The 22,204-nt window shown below is 43.5% G+C and overlaps 2 protein-coding genes across 3 annotated transcripts in view; one reads left to right on the forward strand and one right to left on the reverse strand.

The window, feature by feature from the left end:
• The window catches only part of cacna2d3a (calcium channel, voltage-dependent, alpha 2/delta subunit 3a), a gene marked incomplete at both ends in the record, with an annotated part of 143,308 nt that overhangs the window by 34,017 nt on the left and 87,087 nt on the right, over nt 1-22,204 (reverse strand). The window contains 10 exons of the mRNA XM_083894955.1: nt 13,172-13,249; nt 14,969-15,090; nt 15,253-15,348; nt 15,423-15,516; nt 16,895-16,992; nt 17,568-17,613; nt 19,215-19,282; nt 19,415-19,476; nt 20,872-20,943; nt 21,259-21,342. Coding sequence (XP_083751081.1) covers nt 13,172-13,249; nt 14,969-15,090; nt 15,253-15,348; nt 15,423-15,516; nt 16,895-16,992; nt 17,568-17,613; nt 19,215-19,282; nt 19,415-19,476; nt 20,872-20,943; nt 21,259-21,342 — 820 coding nt within the window. The remainder of the gene's footprint in view (nt 1-13,171; nt 13,250-14,968; nt 15,091-15,252; nt 15,349-15,422; nt 15,517-16,894; nt 16,993-17,567; nt 17,614-19,214; nt 19,283-19,414; nt 19,477-20,871; nt 20,944-21,258; nt 21,343-22,204) is intronic.
• Nucleotides 1-22,204, forward strand: part of lrtm1 (leucine rich repeats and transmembrane domains 1) — a 72,431-nt gene that overhangs the window by 6,367 nt on the left and 43,860 nt on the right. Inside the window, exons 2-4 of one of the 2 annotated variants that reach the window (XR_014592938.1) lie at nt 1,136-1,520; nt 1,601-1,806; nt 4,817-7,214. Coding sequence is in view for 1 of the 2 variants with exons in the window: in XM_083895751.1 (XP_083751877.1) it covers nt 1,136-1,520; nt 1,601-1,806; nt 4,817-5,409 (1,184 nt within the window). In the remaining variant the exon portion in view is untranslated. Of the gene's footprint in view, nt 1-1,135; nt 1,521-1,600; nt 1,807-4,816; nt 7,896-22,204 lie in introns of those variants that run through there. The other variant, XM_083895751.1, reaches the window with a different exon arrangement.

Raw genomic sequence — 22,204 nt, forward strand, 5'->3', positions numbered from 1 at the left:
TTTTGTTTACACTTATTGGTCTGTATCCAGTAATGTCCAATAAACATTTAACAAGCTTAGTCGCTCCTGGATTAAAACTATCCACTGTAATTCACTGCGGGGGTCACCAGAAATGTTTCTGCGGGCCGCCATTGGGCCCCGGGCCGCACTTTGAGAACCAACGCCATAGAGAAAATCAGCGTTTTTAGCTCACAGGAGCTGTTAGGGTTAGGGTTAACAAAGCAGTGCGCCGGTATAATCAACCAACACTTTTCACTTAAAACTTTAACGTGTCACGTCGAGGGTTATCGGTGACTCATCTTAACAAATGGCGATAGCAGCTAGCTAACCACTTATGAAAGGAACACCGGGATATTAGCATCGGCTACGACTAGCCAGTAATTCAAAACAAACTTGACGAGTGATTCAGAAAAAACGTAGACAATTGAAAGATAAAATAGGATCATTGTCGTAATTGAAATGTTGAAAACACATCTGTGCGAGTCCTTGGCTTGAGCCGTCGCTCAAAATCAAATAGATTTACCGGCTTCGCCGACGCGGGGGGGATGCTGGGAAATTCCTCAAAAACCCTCCTTTTCAAGTACGGTCCTTTGGAAGCTTCATTTCAAGGGGCTACGTAGTCGTATACGGCTCAGCACTGCTCCTCATTATCAAAACATTGTTTTAACAGTGTTTAAAAATAGCTTCTTCACGACTCCCCGCCTCAGTCCCTTTGACGACCTTTGACCCAGAGTCAGACCCAGAGTCAGAAGACACTGTCGCTCGTGAAACACCTCCACAACGGACGTTATTCTTCTTCTGTGGTTCAATGTACGCAACCGGATGTGCCCGGACTAGTGCCCGGAGCAGGAGGATCTGCTGTTCTGGAGAACTGCTGTTTACGTAACCGGACCGGGTTTTTTCAGAGATCTCACTGAGCCTGAGATTACAATAAAACACAGTGTTCTCAGCAGTGACTGAACTGTTTGTTTAGAACCTTCAGGGCTTCGTAAACAAGGTAATGACGCAGATACACACCAAAAAACAGCCTTAATTGGAACTTCAGGTCTAGGTCCACTTTAAAGAGTTTGTACGTGTACAGTTGTTTTGTCGTATAATGATTCTCAGATGTCCAAATGTCCGGTTGTGTCCTCAGTGGTCCTGGTGTGTGCCCTCCTCTCCCTCCTCTCTTCATCACATGCCTGTCCGAAGGAGTGTTCCTGTAACAGCGACACCAAAGTGGTGGACTGTCGAGGTCGAGGCCTGTACGACGTCCCTCGACGACTGCAGCCGGACACGCAGGAGCTCTACCTGCAGGACAACCGCATCCGGGGCCTGGGCTCCATGGCCTTCAGGGAAACGCCGCTCGTGCGCATCCTGGACCTGTCCAACAACTCCATCGCGGCCGTCTCGCCCACCGCTCTGCTGGGCCTGAGGACTCTGCAGCGCCTCAGTCTGGCCGACAACAACCTGAAAGAGCTGGACAAGAGGCTGCTGGGACAGATCCGCTCGCTCTCGCACCTCGACCTCTCACATAACAGGTTAGCGAAGCAGAACAGATGTGCCGTGTTGTTCCGCTGCCCTCACTGACTCTGACTCTCTCTGGTGTGATTTTCCTCAGCCTGTGGGGTTTATCCGGAGCCATGGTGGACAGTCTGAGGAACCTCAGCCACCTGGGTTTGGCCCACAACAGGATGACCCGGCTGGAGCGCCCCCTGCTGGAGGCTCTGACCCGTCTGGACAGCCTCACGCTGCGAGGGAACCCCTGGAGATGCGACTGCCAGCTCATAGGCCTGAAACTCTGGCTGGAGACGTACCTCTTTAAAGGTCAGAGCGCGAGCTGCTGCAGGCAAAGTCTGGGCAGCTTCTGCCGGGTCCTTTCATGAAATTTAATTACGGTAATATTAGATTATGGTAACGCAGACCTTCAACACGAGTCGAGTGGAAACAGTCGTTCTCCAAAGTCGAGTGGGAAAGTTTACACAAAGGTATGAGGTCACCATGGCAACTTTAACTGACCTTTAACCTCTTCTTCACCGACGCATTTGTGTGGACATTCGTCCTTTCTCTAATCAGAACGATCTAATGTCGCTCTGTAATGATCAATCAGACCGGGATTTGTTCCCAAAGCATGCTGGGAAGTGTAGTTCTTCATTAGAAGTGGTTTTGTTCCGGTGGAAATAACTTATTTTGATAAACAGCAAAGGTAAGACAACATATATACGTATATACATATATATATATATATATATATATATGTATATATATACATATATATATATATATATATATGTATATATATATATACTCTGTTTCCTTTAGAATGGATTTTAAGATTATTTTTAATTTATAATATATATATATATATATGTATGTATATACATATACATACATATGTATGTATATACATATATATATACATATGTATATATACACATATATATATACACATATGTATATATACACACATATACATATATACGTAAATATACATATATACACATATACACACATATACATATACACATATACACACACATATATATATACATATATACACATATATATATACATACATATATACATATATATACATACATATATACATATATATACATACATATACATATATATACACATACATACATATATACACATACATACATATATATATATATATATACACATACATACATATATATATATATATATATACACATACATACATATATATATATATATATTATAAATTAAAAATAATCTTAAAATCCATTCTAAAGGAAACAGAGTAATGACTTTCCATCCTGCGTTTCAGTCGTTCTAACTTTTATTCTCTTTATAAAAACTGCCCTCGTTTGTCCACGTGATAACAAACCTCTGGCTGAGGGTTAGATAATAAATAATCAGTGTGTACGGAGGAGAGAGAGAGAGAGAGAGAGAGAGAGAGAGAGAGAGAGAGAGAGAGAGAGAGAGAGAGAGAGAGAGAGAGAGCGGCCATCACGCCCACAGTTCTGTCTCAGCCCGACACCAACGCTCGTCTTCGAGGCTGAAAATTCTAATTAGTGCAGAGCAGAACAATGGGACGCAGATACGAGGATGTAACGCTCAGAGGAAAGGCAGTGGTTAATCAGGCCGACGGAGCGGAAACGAGTGACAGAGCGAGCACAACATGAACAATAAAGACATGAGCGAACAAACTGAGACGATGATGATGATGATGATGATGAAGTCTATACTTTCAGCAACACACAGTGAAACAACACAGGCTCCACGTTAGATTATTATCCACGTAACACGTTATAAACTGCACAAACAGCAACAAAGACGACAAACCAGACAAACATTTCTTAAACGTCCTTGTTTTAAGATAATGAATCTGCCAAAGTGCTCAGAGAACTGTCAGACTGTGATGTTCCTTTAAATCAGGAGAAATTTGACCAAAATTTAAGAAACTTATGCTGAAACAAGCAGAGAAAATCCAAATATTTACTTTAAACGAATCCTCCTTTACATTTAAGAACGAATAACTTATAAAGTTGTATATTTGCACACACACATCAATCCGTCACAGTGAATTTAACGTTAGCTGAACAGGATTTCGTAGAAATTGGTAGATTGAATTTGTTAGCAGTCATTGAAGCTTAAAGCTGAAATATCTTAAAGTGGACCTAGACCGGAAGTTCTTATTAAGGCTGTTTTTTAGTGTGTATCTGCATCATTACCTTGTTTATGAAGCCCTGAAGGTTCTAAACAAACAGTTCAGTCACTGCTGAGAACGATGTGTTTTATTATAATCTCAGGCTCAGTGAGATCTCTGAAAAAACCCGGTCCGGTTACGTAAACAGCGGTTCTCCTGAACAGCAGATCCTCCTGCTCCGGGCACTAGTCCGGGCACATCCGGTTGCGTACGTTGAACCGCAGAAGAAGAATAACGTCCGTTGTGGAGGTGTTTCACGAGCAACAGTGTCTTCTGACTCTGGGTCTGACTCTGGGTCAAAGGTCGTCAAAGGGACTGAGGCGGGGAGTCGTGAAGAAGCTATTTTTAAACACTGTTAAAACAATGTTTTGATAATGAGGAGCAGTGCATCCACCGTTCCAGAGGGGGGAGCTGTGCTTCTGAGAGCGGGCGTGCTGAATAGTACTGGCCAATCACAACACTCTGTCTTCCGGGTTGAGAGAGTTGAGTCTGAAATATCGCGGCTGGGAAACAGCATCAGAAAAGACAGATTTCTATCGGCTCGTTTACAGCAACTAGGAGGTTTTTGAGCATAAAAACAAGTTAATGTATGTAAATAAACCTCCATAACTAACATATATGTGCATCAGGACCACTCTATGTGACCTTTAAGGCCAACTCAAGCAGCAATTGTTGTTCTAGTTTGCCAGGAAAAACAATCTTTTTGTAGTAGATTTAAAAAACTGTTGTATTTCGGCTCTGGTGATGATGATGATGATGATGATGATGATGATGATTTTGTGATCGTTCAGGTTGTTTCACGTGTTCTAGAACTTCACGTCTACAAATTCTCAGCGAGTTTAGTTTTAGAATCCACAATTTGAGAGCCTTATCTTACTGTTACAGAGCATTTTCTAAACCCTCACTCCCCCCAAACCAAAGTCCACAGAGAAAATTAGCGATTTGACATCACGTCAAACAGGAGTTCTTCATCCACTGAAGTGCCTCCATTCAAATATCTATTAACTACTAAAGGAGGCAGCGTAGCATGAGCGGCTCCCGATTCCCAGGAGCTAAAAATGCTAATTTCCTCTCTGGGCTTTGGTGCAGGAGCGTGAGTAAAGGTCGCCTGAAGCGTCTGACTCTGTTGTTTTGTTTCAGGCGGAGCGGTGGACGAGGTCCTTTGCTCTCAGCCGGAGGAAATGAAGGACCGAGAGCTGCAGAAAATCCCGTACCAGCTCTTCCACGTCTGCATGACCACGAGCTACCACTACCTGTTCGCTAACATCCACCACTTGGAGTCAGAGCGGCTGCTGCGAAGCCACGCCCACAGCAACCACGCCCACCCGTCCAGCCACGCCCTGCACATCCCCGTGGCCATGGGGGAGGGCTTTGGTGGAGGAGGAGGAGGAGGAGGAGGAGCAGCAGCAGCGGGAGGGGGAGGAGCTTCAGCGGCGGCAGCAGGAGGAGGCGGAGCTAGCATCCCAGAGTGTGAACCTAAGCAGAAGCCGCGTCCCGTCAACCTGCGCCACGCGATCGCCACCGTCATCATCACGGGCGTGGTGTGCGGGATCGTGTGTCTGATGATGCTCGCCGCCGCCGTGTACGGCTGCGCCTACGCCGCCGTCATGGCCCGGTATCAGCGCGAGCTGAAGAAGAACGAGGAGCTGGCGGCGGCGGCGGTGGCGGCGGCGCAGGCGGCCGATAACGCCACGGCGGACGAGAAGGAGCCGCTGGAGAACGCGATCGCCTGAGAGACGCTAACGGGAACGTGTGGAACGCCGCGACCCTTTAACCTAAACGTGTTTGGATGCCATAACGTGAGCGTGGACGAATGTTTGTGAGAAAAAACTCAAGAATTTTTGTATCCACGCGTTAGGGTTGTCACTTTTTATCAAAGTCAGAATCATAAAAAACCATCAAATATATTAAGCCTAGAAGCACAGCGATGGTGGTCCAGCAGGGGGCGCTCTGTCCCATGAGCGGACAATCTCGACGCCAAAGAATCTGAAATTCAACTATGACAACGACTCGTAGACCAAAGAGATTTATAAAAAGACGACAAAATAATGAACATCTGAGGATTTTCACTCAGCTGTTAGCTTAGCTTAGCTTGTAAGCTACACAGTTGGACGCAAACATTGGTTTTGCAAAAAAGAGAAATTGTTCTTGTTTTTCACTAGAAAAATAATTCTTAATAAGATTTTGTAACTGAATCTAAGTGTAATTACAGTAAGAGCCTGAAACAGTGGTTCTTACAGGACAGAAGCTAACGTGGCTGCAGATTTACAAGCTAGTTTTAAGTTTTCTTACACTGATTCATTCAAACTTGTTTTGTGAAAGAATAGGAAAAACAAAAAGGTGACAGCCCTGGTGTGTGTCGTGTTGTGTGTTGTGTTGTGTGTTTGTTGTGTGTCGACCTCGTTTCTCAGACCTGAGACTTCCTCTGAACTCTCCAGGTGTTTGACTATGCACTGAGCGCAGTATCTTTCTACTGTTCGTGGGTTTGTTTGGCCAAAGAAATCTAAACGTATCGATTCTGTCCGAGAAACGCATATTAAGATTAAGATTAAGATTAAGATTAAGAACCCTTTAAGTCCCGCAAGGGGAAATTCAATTCTGCAGTGAGTTAGTGAACACACACAGCACACAGTGAGGTGTAGAACATGTAACCCAGCGCAGTGAGCTGCCATGCCAGTGAGCGGCGCTCGGGGAGCAGTGAGGGGGTTAGGTGCCTTGCTCAACAGCACTTCAGCTACAGACTGGTCGGGGATTGAACCGGCTACCTTCCGGTCTCGAGCTCGAAGCCCTAACCACTAGGCCACAGCTGCGAAGAAATGGCTTTATATTTATACGTATATTTGTACATATATGTAGGTGTAGGGTGTTTAAAAACGTCGTCTTTTGGTCGTCGTCGTTCATTTAGGCCCCGCCCCAATCCCTCCTCCCCTAACCCTACAGTTTTGCCCTAACCCTAAATTTAGCTTGTCCTCGTGTAGCTATGAGCGAAGGGAAAATGCGATTTTCTCCTTATGATCAACCCTCAATACGTAGCGAGCTCTAAAAACGAAGTGGAAGATGAAATTACCCACGATGCTTTGCAAATTCAGGGAGCCGGCTGATATTTTTCAACAAAGATGGCGGCCACATCTGCAGAGGAACAATTTTTTTGTAATATATTTTCACAAAATAAGCACAGTGTGTTGGCTTATGTTGGTTTGATACACATCCAGAGGACCGTTGAGCTAATGTCAGAAAATAACTGACCATTTATGAAAGCAGCTAGCTAACTGGCTAGCTAGCTAGCTGACTGGCGGCTATTTTTTCTGAGTGTTTCGGGAGAGTATGCCCATCATGAAGAGCTACCGGACAGGCACACGCTCTCGAAGCACTCGGCAAATAGCCGCTAGCTAGCTCTGCTACATGTGCGTAGTCTTTTTTTTTTACACGGACTTGTCAGATTTCAATCACATTCGTGTTTTAGCGTTTACGAGGACAGAGAAAAAACATTCATTTAATTCCTGGATGAAAACAGCAGCACGCTCAACTCGTGACGTAGGTTAGCACGTTCGTTACGTTCACTGTGCTAATTTGCGTATAGCGGTCTCCCAATTCCACTTCCCTCCACGAGGGGAATTTACAGTCAAAACCACGGGGACATTTTAAGGGGGCGGTGTTGGGGCGGAGCCTAAAAGTCTGATTCTGAGAACTCGTAGGAGGCCGGTTAACTTCTGTCGAGATGACGATAAACATTTGCGTTTGTGCTCCGGCGTGCGACGACGTAAACGCGAAGCCGAGAACTAACGGAAGTGAGGTAGCGTCCGTTACTGCAGTCGACCACTTCCTGTCAACATGGCGTTGTTTATGTTTTGCGTGACTTTAAACCTTCGTCGTCAGTGAGTGTTTTATAGAGAATTCACGTCTGTGTCCGATCATGTGACATCATTTCGCGTGTTTTTGAGTGTTTTCATATGAAGAGGGAGAAGGAGGAAATTCGTCAAAGCAATAATGAGAGAACTCTGGTGTTTATCAGTGACTCTGCAGAGATTCTCCAGTCTCATCCTGCTGCACACACACACGCACGCACGCACACACGCACACGCACACACACGCACACACGTCCTTCAGTATGTATTATATAAAAACATTGGATGACTGTATGTGTTCTGACAATCCACTGGAGGAGGCATGCTTCTTTAAAGATGAAGAAACTTATTAAAAAGAGGAGTATTTTTGTCCATGTTGGAGTGGATTTTATTATTTATTATTATTATTATTATTATTATATTTGTCGTTTTCTTACGTCGTCTCTAAAACTACATCCTGAGAAACTTCAGCGTTTAACGTTAACAACCTCTGTGTGTCCAGACTACAGTAAGACATGTCTATGCATATATATACAGTATACATCTGTATATATGTATACTCATGTATATATATATAAAATTATATATATACATATATATGTGTATATTATATCAGTTTATACGTATATATATATACATATATACACGTATATACACACACATACACACATAAAATATATATACACATGTATATATATATATACGCGTATATATACACATATATATACATATACAAGTATATATACACATATATATACATATACGCGTATATATACACATATATACACATATACGCGTATATATACACACGTATATATACACACGTATATATACACACACGTATATACACACGTATATATACACACACGTATATACACACGTATATATACACACGTATATATACACATGTATATATACACACGTATATGTACACACATATACATAAACACACACATATACGCGTATATATATATATATATATATACACACACATATCAACATAAATATATATATGTATATAAATATGCATATATACACACACAGTTTTCAGAACTCATATTTTTCAGTGAAAGATTCTTTCTGTTTCAGTTTCTCCGTGTTTCCCTCGTCTTTGAGAGATAACATGGTCCTGATGCTGTTACCATAGCAACCGTTTAAGATCTGTCCGGGCGACGGCATTAAAGGATCAACTCTGCTGGATTTTTGTGCACGCGTTTGTGAGCAGTTAAACGGAAACAGCAACTTTATTCAGTTCACTGGTTACACTGGTGAGTTATGTAACCTTTAGTGTCGTTATTAATGATATTATGTGATGTGTGTGTGTGTGTGTGTGTATAATATATAACATCGGAGGTGTTTACACGCAAACGCAGTTTGGTCTGAACACGACGTCTCTGCGATTATTACAGCGGTGGACTTTGATGCACGTGGGCGCACACACACACACACACACACACACTGACAGTGTGACTCAGGCGATGTCTGCAGGGCCTGTGTGTGTGTGTGTGTGTGTGTGTGTGTGTGTGTGTGTGTGTGTGTGTGTGTGTGATGTCATCAGCCTGTCCTGTTAAGTTAGCGTTTATTCCAGAGTCTGCAGCTCAGTGGAGCGCAGGGCAGCAAGAACTGGCCTGAACCACCACCCCCCCACAAACACACACACACGCGCCCGCCTGACACACACACACACACACACACACACACACACACACACACACACACACACACACACACACACACACACACACACACACACACACACACACACACACACACACACACACACACACACACACACACACACACACACACACACACACACACACCACGTGCTGCATTAGCATTCTCTCCTTATATAAAAGCCCCGTCACGTACGTTTATATGGGTTAATAACGTGAGCAGGACGCAGACCTTCGTGGTGATTGTGTGTCTGTGACGTTACAGAGTTGTGTTGTCGATGTTGTGCAGCGGATCGGACCAAACGCAGACTCTACCATCTCTGTCCTTCCGCTCCACTGCTTCTTTCACCCCTTGGCCAAGAGTCAGAGGACCCACAATGCACTGCTTTCCACGTCAACACATTCAGGCACCGTGAAATAATTATTTCTCCGTCTGCCCTTTTTATTTGATGCATTATATAATGATATGATGAATATTTTCACCAAATCAAAGTCTTTCTTTCACTCGCTGACGGCACACGTGTCTCGTCCAGGGACGGGAATCTAACCTGAAACAATTCACGGATTAATCGATTATTCGTCAACTATTTTGATGATCAACTCATCGGTTTTTAAGCTTTCAGATTTCTGATTGTTTCAGCTTCTTAAATGTGAATATTTTCTTGGTTTCTTTGCTCCACGTAAACAAAGAAATCATTAAAAAACTGAATCATTTTGGTTTGTGGACGAAAACGAGACGAAATAATCGTAAGTTTACAGCTCTAATCCAAACACAGAACTAACACAGTTGGAACAGCTACACGCAGCTTATTTAAAGCCGCCATGTTGGCAGCAAAAGCTTCTGCAAAAACAAACAACATCAGGCATGATGAAACACATTTTGCGTGTTGGGGTTAGGGCTGCCTAGTCTCTCATGTGGGTTAAGGGCTAGGGCCGAGCCGTAGGGCTACGTAGCTCTAGAAATGAAGCTCCCAAAGGACCGCACTTGAAAAGGAGGGTTATGAGGAATTTCCCAGCATCCGCCGCGTCACCGTCACGCGTCATGTCTAATGATAGTATTGCGGTATAGTTCCCGCAGTTGTCAACGCCTTTTCTGGATCATTTCCTGAGTTTCAAAAATTCATTAAAATTATTCCTTAAGAGATTTGCAAATATTTTCAACAAATCCTTGTTCAGGGTGATGTCGACTATTATGATGGTAAATTTCAAGTCATTCCGAGATACTTTTTGTTTTTGAGAAGAAACTCAGCTCACTGTCAAAGTGCATCAGGGCAAATGGATCATTTCCTGAATTTCAAAAATTAATTTAAATTATTCCTTAAGAGGTTTTCAAATATTTTCAACAGATCCTTGTTCAGGGCGATGCCGACTATTATGATGGTAAATTTCAAGTCATTCTGAGATACTTTTTGTTTTTGAGAAGAAAGTCAGCTCATACTTACGCTCTAGTCGTAGCCGATGCTAACATCCTGGTGTTCCTTTTTGTAAGTGGTTAGCTAGCTGCTAACACTATTTGTTTAAGATGAGATATCCGATAACCCTCGACGTGACACGTTAAGGTTTTTAAGTCAAATTAGTGCACAGTGAATGTGTTACTATTACCACTCCTTGGTTGATTATACCGGCGCACTGCTTTGATATATCGCGCGACTTGACTGTTGATGTAGCAGTCCGCTAGCATCAAGTGAGGATGACGTGACGGTAATGGAACCCTCAACTCTGTATTGAAGGCCAAGGGGAACTCTGACAAAGGGGAACGGGTGAAATTGGGATTCAGCCCCGACACAATGCCTGGTTTTTGAAAAAAAGCCAAGAAGACACCCAAAAGGGGGAGGAGCCTAGGACAACAAGCAAGAAAAAACAAGCGTGTAACAGCGACGTGGACTAAATAAGTCAGTCAGAAAATGTGAATGCAGTAGCTGGTGTTTGACCAGAGAGGAGATCGGAGGATATACGTTGAATTTCCATTCTCTGAAGATTTGCACCTGAGTCGATAAAAAAACATAAACTAGACAAATATATAAACTTTACACCTGAGAAAAGTGGATGAAGAGTTTAGTTCCACTTCACAATGGAGCTGATATCATATGGACTTTGTTTCACAGCCTCATAGCTTGTATGATTACAACATCGTCATCATTTCTATTTTGAAGGGGATTTTTTCCTCTTCAGCTCAATTACATATAAAAAAAAAGAGAGAAAATCATGGTATTAGTTTCAGAATTTGCAGAAGAAAAGCAGAGACTAATCCTCAGGCCTTTGGGGTGAGGTGGATCGTAAATGAGCTCATATCACGAGACGGAGACTGTGAAACCATCTGCCTCTGATTCTAACCTCACACTTTCCCCCTCGTTTTCTTCTATTTAATAAATTAAACTAATCTGCTGCTTGTTTCCCTCTGGAGCTGCGGCTGACGGCTCACAGGACGAGGATCCTCGCTGCGAACCATCAACACACTGATTGCACTTGGTTGCGTGATATGGGCGCGACGTCGTGGGTCTGAGTCATGGAGACGTGAGACGAGGCAGGCCACGGAGACATCCTCTCGGCTTCACTCAAAACATGGATTCAATAAGCAAAAAAAAAATGGAATTGTACGAAATGCGTTTGTGAAAGTGAGACGGAGGGAAGAGAAAGTGGGGAAACCTGGGGTCAACCATTCAAAGTCAAGGACGGGGGGTGGAGACGAGCGTCATGTGACGGAAGGAAGTTCTACGAGACCATGAGACAGTGACGCCGTCTTAAAGACAGGAGGCGCCGGAGGCGGCGAGATGTTACAGATGGAGCTGCTGGGCAGGAGGAACAGAAGCAGACCACAGAGAAGGTTCGTGGATGTTGAGAAGGAGGACATGAGGACATGAGTGGACGGAACAGGAGAAGACACAAGGGAGAGGACAAGATGATCCACTGTGGACACCCAAGAAGAAGAGACTGCCAAATAATGCGCCTTTCTAAACATTCACAAGCAAATTGACTACCAAATAGTAAGCTGTTCTATATAACCAGCAACAGACCAACTGCCAAATAGTGAGCTGTTGCAAACATAACAAAACAGACCGACTGCCATATAGTGATTTAACCAAACAGACCAACTGCCAAATAGTGAGCTGTTGTAAACATAACAAACAGACCGACTGCCAAAAAGTGAGTTAACCAAACAGACCGATTGCCAAATAGTGAGCTGTTGTAAACATAACCAAACGGACGGACGGACTGCCAAATAGTGAGCTGTTGTAAACATAACCAAACAGACCGACTACCAAATAGTGAGTTAACCAAACAGACCCACTGCCAAATAGCGAGTTAACCAAACAGACCGATTGCCAAATAGTGTGCTGTTGTAAACATAACCAAACGGACGGACGGACTACCAAATAGTGAGTTAACCAAACAGACCCACTGCCAAATAGCGAGTTAACCAAACAGACCCACTGCCAAATAGCGAGCCGCTGTAAACATAACCAAAAAGACCGACTGCCAAATAGTGAGTTAACCAAACAGACCGACTGCCAAATAGTGAGTTGTCGTAAACATAACCATAAAGACAGACTGCCAAATAGCGAGCTGTTGTAAACAAAACCAAACAGACGGACTGCCAAATAGTGAGTTGTTCAATATATACACCAAGAAAATGCTTAATACGCTCAACAGTGAATACATCCACAAAGAGACCGACTGCCAAATAAAGAGCTATTCTACATGTCAAACGAGAAACTGACTGCCAAATAGTGAGCTGTTCTCTGCATCGACCAAGAAAATCACTGTAAAGGTTACGGTTAGGTCATGTTAAAGTGTTGGTCAGTGGTAGTTATGGTTATGGTTAGAGTGTGTGTGTCCAGGAAATGAATGTTAGACGCAGTAATGTCCTCTGAAGTCATGGCAAACAGACGTGTGTGTGTGTGTGTGTGTGTGTGTGTGTGTGTGTGTGTGTGTGTGAGAGAGAGAGGAACACACACACTTAAGTTCCCACTTACCCGCAGCTATGGGTGATTTCCTCTCATCCAGAAGCTGAATGGCTGTGCTGGCCAGTACCACGCTCTTGTTTTCTGATCCTGAGCCACACACACACACACACACACACACGCACACACACACACACACAGTTAGTTTGCATCATAGTCATATAATCATTCCTTACATTATGCTCTAAAGTGACCACAGAGTGATTGCAGAGAGAAAACACTGAGCAGAGTTGTGTTTCACGCCGTCCTGAGAGGAAGTCGGCACGAGTAAATAAGAGGCTTTCACATCACTGGTATTAGCTGGCACTGATGCAGAGCCTGAGGCCGACGACAGACGAGAACACTCTCCCTCTGGAGGAGAAACCAGCTAAACTGATATACATGTGTGTGTGTGTGTGTGAGTGTGTGTGAGTGTGTGTTTGTCTTTTTGGGCCGAGTCAGTGTGGAAAGGACTGAACCTCTTCCTATCGTCTCTTATTACAGCCCACAGCAATCAGTCGTTTCCACGAGAACACGGTCCAGAATTAATAAGAGAGGAAGCAGAGGGAAGGATGTGTGGCGAGAGAAAACAAGCAAATATGGCAGAAAAAAAGAAAAAAAAAAGAAGGACTTTGCATAAATTTATTTGTGCTTTTGACAAACTAATCATATTTCAGATGAGCTCATGGTGGAGAGTTTTATTTAAACAAGTCACGTCATTAGTGATGGCTTTGGATTTGACTATCAATCCACCAACAGACTGACTGCCAAATAGTGAGCTGTTCTTTACCTCCACCAGGAAACTGATTAGTAGTGAACTGTTCCATACATCCACAAAAACACTGACTGCTAAATAATGAGCAGTTCTCGATATCCACCAAGAACCTGACTGCCAAATAGTGAACTGTTCCATACATCCACAAAAAGACTGACTGCTAAATAATGAGCTGTTCTTTACATCCACAAAAAGACTGACTGCTAAATAATCAGCTGTTCTCGATATCCACCAAGAACCTGACTGCCAAATAGTGAACTGTTCCAAACATCCACAAAAAGACTGACCGCTAAATAACGAGCTGTTCCTGATATCCACCAAGAACCTGACTGCCAAATAGTGAGCTGTTCTTTACATCCACCAGGAAACTGATTAATAGTGAACTGTTCCATACATCCACAAAGAGACCAGCCGCTATATAATGAGCTGTTCTCGATATCCACCAAGAACCTGACTGCCAAATAGTGAACTGTTCCATACATCCTCAAAAAGACTGACCGCTAAATAACGAGCTGTTCCTGATATCCACCAAGAACCTGACTGCCAAATAGTGAACTGTTCCATACATCATCAAAAAGACTGACCGCTAAATAATGAGCTGTTCTCGATATCCACCAAGAACCTGACTGCCAAATAGTGAGCTGTTCATTACATCCACCAGGAAACTGATTCGTAGTGAACTGTTCTTTACATCCACAAAAAGACTGACTGCTAAATAATGAGCTGTTCTCGATATCCACCAAGAAACTGACTGCCAAATAGTGAGCTGTTCTTTACATCCACCAGGAAACTGATTAATAGTGAAATGTTCCATACATCCACAAAGAGACTGACCACTAAATGAGCTGTTCTCGATATCCACTAACAGACTGACTGCCAAATAGTGAGCTGTTCTCTATATCAACCAAGAAACTAACTGCCAAAGAGTGAGCTGTTTTCTTTTAATCCTCCAACAGACTGATTGCCAAATAATGAGCTATTCTCTACTGTATATCAACAGGAAGAAAAGTGAAGAAAACCGAGTGCCACGGGGAAAATGAAAATGTGGAAGTCACCTGTGTTGAAAGGCAGGGAGTAGACAAAGGTTCCAGGAACTTGTTCTGCTGCTCTCTTGTACCACAGGGGAAAGTGATCGGCGTTGAACACGCCCTCTTTGTCCTCAGCCGTCAGGAAGTCTCTTGAAGCAGACAGGAAGCAGAGAAGACCATAAATACAATGCAGTAAAGGTACTTTAAACCATGAATGAAGCACGAAGAGTGTGTTCTACAGTTTATATCTAGTCTTAGTTTAGGGTTAGTCCTGATCCTATAGAGAGTAGAGTCCAGTTGGAACCACGTACTGGTTTGTGAGCTGGTCAGGAACAACAAACAGGTTGATCCTGGAGAGGCCGGTTCTTGTGCCCAGGTAAGCGATTTCCACTCCTTTATCAGAGTTCCTGTGGACGATCACACAAACACTGAACATCGGACCCGTTTGTTTTGTTCTGAGCAACAAGTGGAGGAAACCTACTCAGACTTGTTGAGGACCAGGCTGGTCCAGTACGCCTCCAACGGGGCGGTCACCACTGCATCGAAAAGAACTTCCTGAATCAGCTCTTTGTCACCTGACAGAGCAGAAACAGTCAGGATTTAACACATTAACCCTCTTTAAATCACTGATTATCTATAAAAGTGTGGTCAACAACAAGCATCACGTCTTTATGTCACTGTTAAACGATGTTTTCCAACAGGAAACTGAAGTTTTTAAACCACTCACTCTCCCACACCAAAGTCCATAGAGAAAACCAGTGATTTTAGCTCACAGGGACACAGGAGCCGCTGGTCCTCTGCTGCCTCGTGTGGTCACTAATTTAAGTCTAAAGTCAATATTTTAAAAGCTGAATTCACTAAAATCAGTCATTGTAAGTTAGTGATGGAGGCAGCAGTGGATCAACAACTCCTGTGAACTCCTGTGTGCTGTGATGTTAAAATCACTGGTTTACTCTATGGACTTTGGTGTGGGAGAGTGAGTGACTTTGGTGTGGGAGAGTGAGTGGTTTCTAAACTTCAGTTTACACAAAGAAAACACATTTTAGTCGCTTTATAAAAGTCAGTTTAAGTCTACAATATCTTTACGAATATGTTCACTCTCTCACACCAAAGTCACTCACTCTCCCACACCAAAGTCACTCACTCTCTCACACCAAAGTCATTCACTCTCCCTCACCAAAGTCACTCACTCTCCGACACCAAAGTCACTCACTCTCCCACACCAAAGTCACTCACTCTCCCACACCAAAGTCACTCACTCTCCCACACCAAAGTCACTCACTCTCCCACACCAAAGTCACTCACTCTCTCACACCAAAGTCACTCACTCTCCCACACCAAAGTCACTCACTCTCACACACCGAAGTCCACTCACTCTCCCACACCAAAGTCACTCACTCTCCCACACCAAAGTCACTCACTCTCCCACACCAAAGTCACTCACTCTCTCACACCAAAGTCACTCACTCTCCCACACCAAAGTCACTCACTCTCCCACACCAAAGTCACTCACTCTCTCACACCAAAGTCACTCACTCTCTCACACCAAAGTCACTCACTCTCTCACACCAAAGTCACTCACTCTCCCACACCAAAGTCACTCACTCTCCCACACCAAAGTCACTCACTCTCACACACCAAAGTCACTCACTCTCCCACACCAAAGTCACTCACTCTCCCACACCAAAGTCACTCACTCTCACACACCAAAGTCACTCACTCTTTCACACCAAAGTCACTCACTCTCCCAATAATTCATTCAGATTGACCTCAGTGACACAAAGTGACCACACGAGGCAGCAGAGGACCAGCAGCTCCTGTGTCCCCTGTGAGCTAAAATCACTGATTTTCTGTATGAGCTTTGGTGTGGGAGAGTGAGTGGTTCAAAAGCGTACGTTTACAGTCAAAAAACAGCCGTCTGAGATAGTGAAATAATCAGAGGATTGAACTCACATTGCAGGTGAGGTTCATAACCGCCGAGGTAGAGTTTGATGGCCTCGATCTGAGACAGGTAACGATGTTCTAGATGCTCGTCTGTGTCGCAGTAAGTCCTTAAAACACACGTTTGATGAAATGATCATTAACTCGTAGACTCTTTACTTTTCAAAGCTGATTCTTACATCCATCGAGGAGGTTTTTCTGTAAGTTTGTTCTTCTGCAAACAACTTCCTGTCTGCAGTTTCTGATCAGTCTGTGTGATGTCAGGTGATCACACCCAGGTATCTACTCACTGATTTTGGTTTGTAAATCACAGCTGACGCAGGTGAGTTTCAGTCTTGGAGACTTGGTCTTTTCTCTCTCTGTTTAAATTTGCAGTAACTTTCAGAAATTTGGTCACAAATTCCATTTTTTTTCTTTGCTTGAAAAGCTTCTGCAGACGTGAGGGGAAACAAAGATGGCCGCCCAATTTAGCAGCATTACTCTGACAAGCGTTTATTCTAATTTGTTTAGACGTTTCTTCCCCGTCCTGGTGACCACGAGTCAACAAGTGACACAAACCATCATCAGTCCACGTCTTACCGTTGTGCGCTACAGTGGGATTATAATAAACTGAAGTGTGGCCACATGATGGCGCCACGTGACATGACGGCGTCGTCAGAGCAGGAGAACGTGGAGATGTTCTTACCACTCGTCTGCCAGCGCCACATCAGGATGCTCCAAGTCGTGAAGTCCTGTAACGACAGCAGAGTTCTGCATGTGAACTCATAATAATAGAGTCAGACATCCACACCTCACACACACACACACACACACACACACACACACACACACACACACACTTAAACACACACACACACGCTGGGGCTGAAAAATGTGTTTTCTGAACGGACGTGACAGCTCTGATTAGATCAGGAAGAGCCAAGTCATGCTCAGAGGGTTTTCTTCTTGATGGACATGTTTGGAGAAACACACACACACACACACACACACACACACACACACACACACACACACACACACACACAGTCGTGAATATTAACATGCACGAGTCTTGACATAAAAATAGACACAGAGACTCTGTCGAGACGAAGAAAAGCACAAAAAAAACAGCCAACGCTTTAACCTTTGACTTCCTGTTAGCACTAAATCTGTGTGTGAGTAACAAGGCTGTGCTGAGAGGAGGAGAGTAAAGAAGTATATATATATACATATATATATATATGTATATATATAAACATATGTTTTTTCACATCCAAATCAAAAAGATTCTTCTTCACTATGTGGACAAAAGTATTCGGTACATCCACAAAAAGACTGACCGCTAAATAACGAGCTGTTCTTTATATTCGCCAGGAAACTGACTGCCAAATAGTGAACTGTTCCATACATCCACAAAAAGACTGACTGCTAAATAATGAGCTGTTCTCGATATATCCACCATGAATCTGATTGCCAAATAATGAGCTATTATCTATATCCACCAACAGACTGAGTGCCAAATAATGAGCTATTCTATATATCAACCAAGAAACTGACTGCCAGATAGTGAACTGTTCCATACATCCACAAAGAGTGACCGCTAAATAACGAGCTGTTCTTTATATCCGCCAGGAAACTGACTGCCAAATAGTGAACTGTTCCATACATCAACAAAAAGACTGACTGCTAAATAATGAGCTGTTCTCAATATCCACCAAGAACCTGACTGCCAAATAATGAGCTATTATCTATATCCACCATGAATCTGATTGCCAAATAGTGAGCTGTTCTTTACATCCACAAAGATACTGACTGCTAAATAATGAGCTGTTCTTTACATCCACCAGGAACCTGACTACCAAATAGTAAACTGTTGCATACATCCACAAAAAGACTGACTGCTAAATAATGAGCTGTTCCCGATATCTACCACGAACCTGACTGCCAAATAGTGAACTGTTCCATACATCCACAAAAAGACTGACCGCTAAATAATGAGCTGTTCTCGATATCCACTAACAGACTGTGGACAAAAGTATTCGGTCACAGCTGTTCAGTGTTTGAATCAGGACTGTGGACTCGAGGCTCCTCGTCTCCAGTGAAGGACGATCCGAGGACAATAAAGACACAGAGGAACTCCAGTCCTGACCTTTAACCCCTGACCTGTGACCAGTGTTTGACCTCATCACTGCTCTACAGAGGAAGTCCATATTAAAGTCCTGTATCGTTACAGTCCCTGTTAGTGTCGGACGTCTGAATACTTTTGTCCACGTCGTGTTTATTTGATTGTACTGAAGCTTGTCATGCTGGACAACATGGTGGTTTTTCATCTGACAGAGAAAACTTCCCTGACCTTCCTCCACTGTGACGTTCCCTCTGAAGAAGAACCTCCCATGGCCTCTGGACAGAGCTACTCCCAGACTGTGAACATATAAAAACAACAAGAAGAATAATAATAATAATAATAATAATAATAATAATAATAATAATAAGAAGAAGAAGAAGAGGTCATTGTTGTGTGTAATAAACACAGAATGGACAGAGTGGTCTCACCTGAACGGAGTTCCCTGGATGTCTGTGTAGAAATAATCATTGTGCAGCACCAACACACGTTTCTGAGAGACACACAACAGTGAGACACAGTGAGACAACTCTGTGAGGTTATTCCCTGGACTCTGGCTCCATCTAGTGGACAAGAGCATCCATGCTTCACAACCAGTCACAGAAGAGATGGATGTGCTGTTGTTGATCAGGAGTGTGTTTTCATATTTAAGTGTTTCCTTAACCTGTCAATCAGTACCCGTAACAGAGTGTGACAGAGTGAATGTGACAGGGTGAGAGTGAGAGAGTGAGTGTGAGAAAGTGAGTGTGAGAAAGTGAGTGTGAGAAAGTGAGTGTGAGAGAGTGAGTGTGAGAGAGTGAGTGTGAAAGAGTGAATGTGAGAAAGTGAGTGTGAGAGAGTGAGTGTGAGAGAGTGAGTGTGAAAGAGTGAATGTGAGAAAGTGAGTGTGAGAGAGTGAGTGTGAGAAAGTGAGTGTGACAGAGTGAGTGTGAGAGAGTGGGTGAGAGAGTGAGTGTGAGAAAGTGAGTGTGACAGAGTGAGTGTGAGAGAGTGGGTGAGAGAGTGAGTGTGAGAAAGTGAGTGTGAGAGAGTGAGTGTGAGAGAGTGAGTGTGAGAAAGTGAGTGTGAGAGAGAGAGTGAGTGTGAGAGAGTGAGTGTGAGAAAGTGAGTGTGAGAGAGTGCGTGTGACAGTGAGTGTGAGAGAGTGAGTGTGACAGAGTGAGTGTGAGTGTGAGAGAGTGAGTGTGAGAAAGTGAGTGTGGGAAAGTGAGCGTGAGAGAGTGAGCGTGACAGAGTGAGTGTGAGAAAGTGAGTGTGACAGAGTGAGTGTGAGAAAGTGAGTGTGACAGAGTGAGTGTGAGAGAGTGTGTGTGAGAGAGTGAGTGTGAGAGAGTGGGTGTGACAGAGTGAGTGTAAGAGAGTGTGTGTGAGAGAGTGAGTGTGAGAGATTGGGTGTGACAGAGTGTGTGTGAGAGAGTGAGTGTGAGAAAGTGAGTGTGAGAGAGAGTGAGTGTGAGAGAGTGAGTGTGAGAGAGTGAGTGTGAGAGAGTGAATGTGAGAAAGTGAGTGTTAGAAAGTGAGTGTGAGAAAGTGGTGTGAGAGAGTGAGTGTGAGAGAGTTAGTGTGAGAAAGTGAGTGTGAGAAAGTGAGTGTGGGTGTCCTTGTTGTGGAACCCAGACACAATGTCCTCACAAAGACATAAAGACAAGTACACACACACACCTGGACACCTCTGTGTTTTTCACAGGCCAATAATAAAAGAGAATCACTCTGGTGTGTCTCTACTGTATTAGCAACATGTGCATGGAGAAGATAAGGGGCTCTCACACACACACACACACACACACACACACACACACACACACACACACACACACACACACACACACACACAGTCATGCATAAAGAGCAGCAGAGTCAGTCAAACACACATCAGCGTCTTCCTCACCCCTTTGTCGATGCTCTTCTTCACCTCCATGGAGAACGTCCCTGTCTTCCTGTTGACCATGGCGTTTCTCAGCTACACACAACAACAACAACAACAACAAAGCACAACACCTTATACACAGTCAGAGTGTTTGTACACAGGCTCTGTGGACTCACAACACAAATCAAGGTCAATTAAGTTGATCTCGCTTTGTCATTTTCTCACTGTTTTGCACCAAAGCAACAGATTTAGCTGCTGTTTCCTTCATCAGTGACTCTGTGTGACTGTGGTGAATCTGAACAAAAGCTTCCAAACGCCAGAGTCTGAGCTAAAACCATGGTTCATGTCAACAGACTTTGGTGTAGGGGGAGTGAGCAGAGTCACAAAGTGACACAAACGGCGTCTCACCGCGTCGTCCTTGTCCTCCCACTCCACCTCAGACAGGTCCACGCTGCTGTAGCTTGGTTTCCTCCGCTTTTTGCTGTCTCCGTACTGAACAACACACACGTAAACAAACGCACACGTAAACAAATGCACACGTGAATAAACACACACACGTATACAAACGCATGTGTAAACAAGCCCATGCGCAAAAAAAACGCACAGGTAAATAAACACGCACACGTATACAAACACACATGCAAACAAATGTATGTGTAAATAAACGCACGTGTAAATAAACACACACACGTATACAAACACACACACGTATACAAAGGCACGCATAACCAACGCACATGCAAACACACACGTAATCAAATTCACAAATATACAAACACACGCGTAAATAAACAGACATGTAAACAAACACACGCGCATGTAAACAAACGCGCACGTAAACAAACGCGCACGTAAACAAACACACGTAAACAAACACACGTAAACAAATGCACACGTAAACAAACAAAGGTAAACAAACACACGCAAACACACGTAAACAAATACACACGTAATCAAACACACACGTAATCAAACACACGTAAACAAACACACACGTAATCAAACACACGTAGACAAACACACACACACGTATGCAAACGCACGCATAAACAAACGCACATGCAAACACACACGTAATCAAATTCGCACGTATACAAACGCGTAAATAAACAGACATGTAAACAAACACGCGCATGTAAACAAACGCCCACGTAAACAAACGCGCACGTAAACAAACACACGTAAACAAATGCACACGTAAACAAACACGTAATCAAACACAGGTAAACAAACGCACGCAAACACACGTACACAAACACACACGTTATCAAACGCGTACGCAAACAAACACACGTAATCAAACACACACTTTATCAAACACACGTAAACAAACACACACGTAATCAAACACATG

Source organism: Microchirus variegatus, assembly GCF_963457635.1.
Source record: "Microchirus variegatus genome assembly, chromosome: 9".
Taxonomy (NCBI): domain Eukaryota; kingdom Metazoa; phylum Chordata; class Actinopteri; order Pleuronectiformes; family Soleidae; genus Microchirus; species Microchirus variegatus.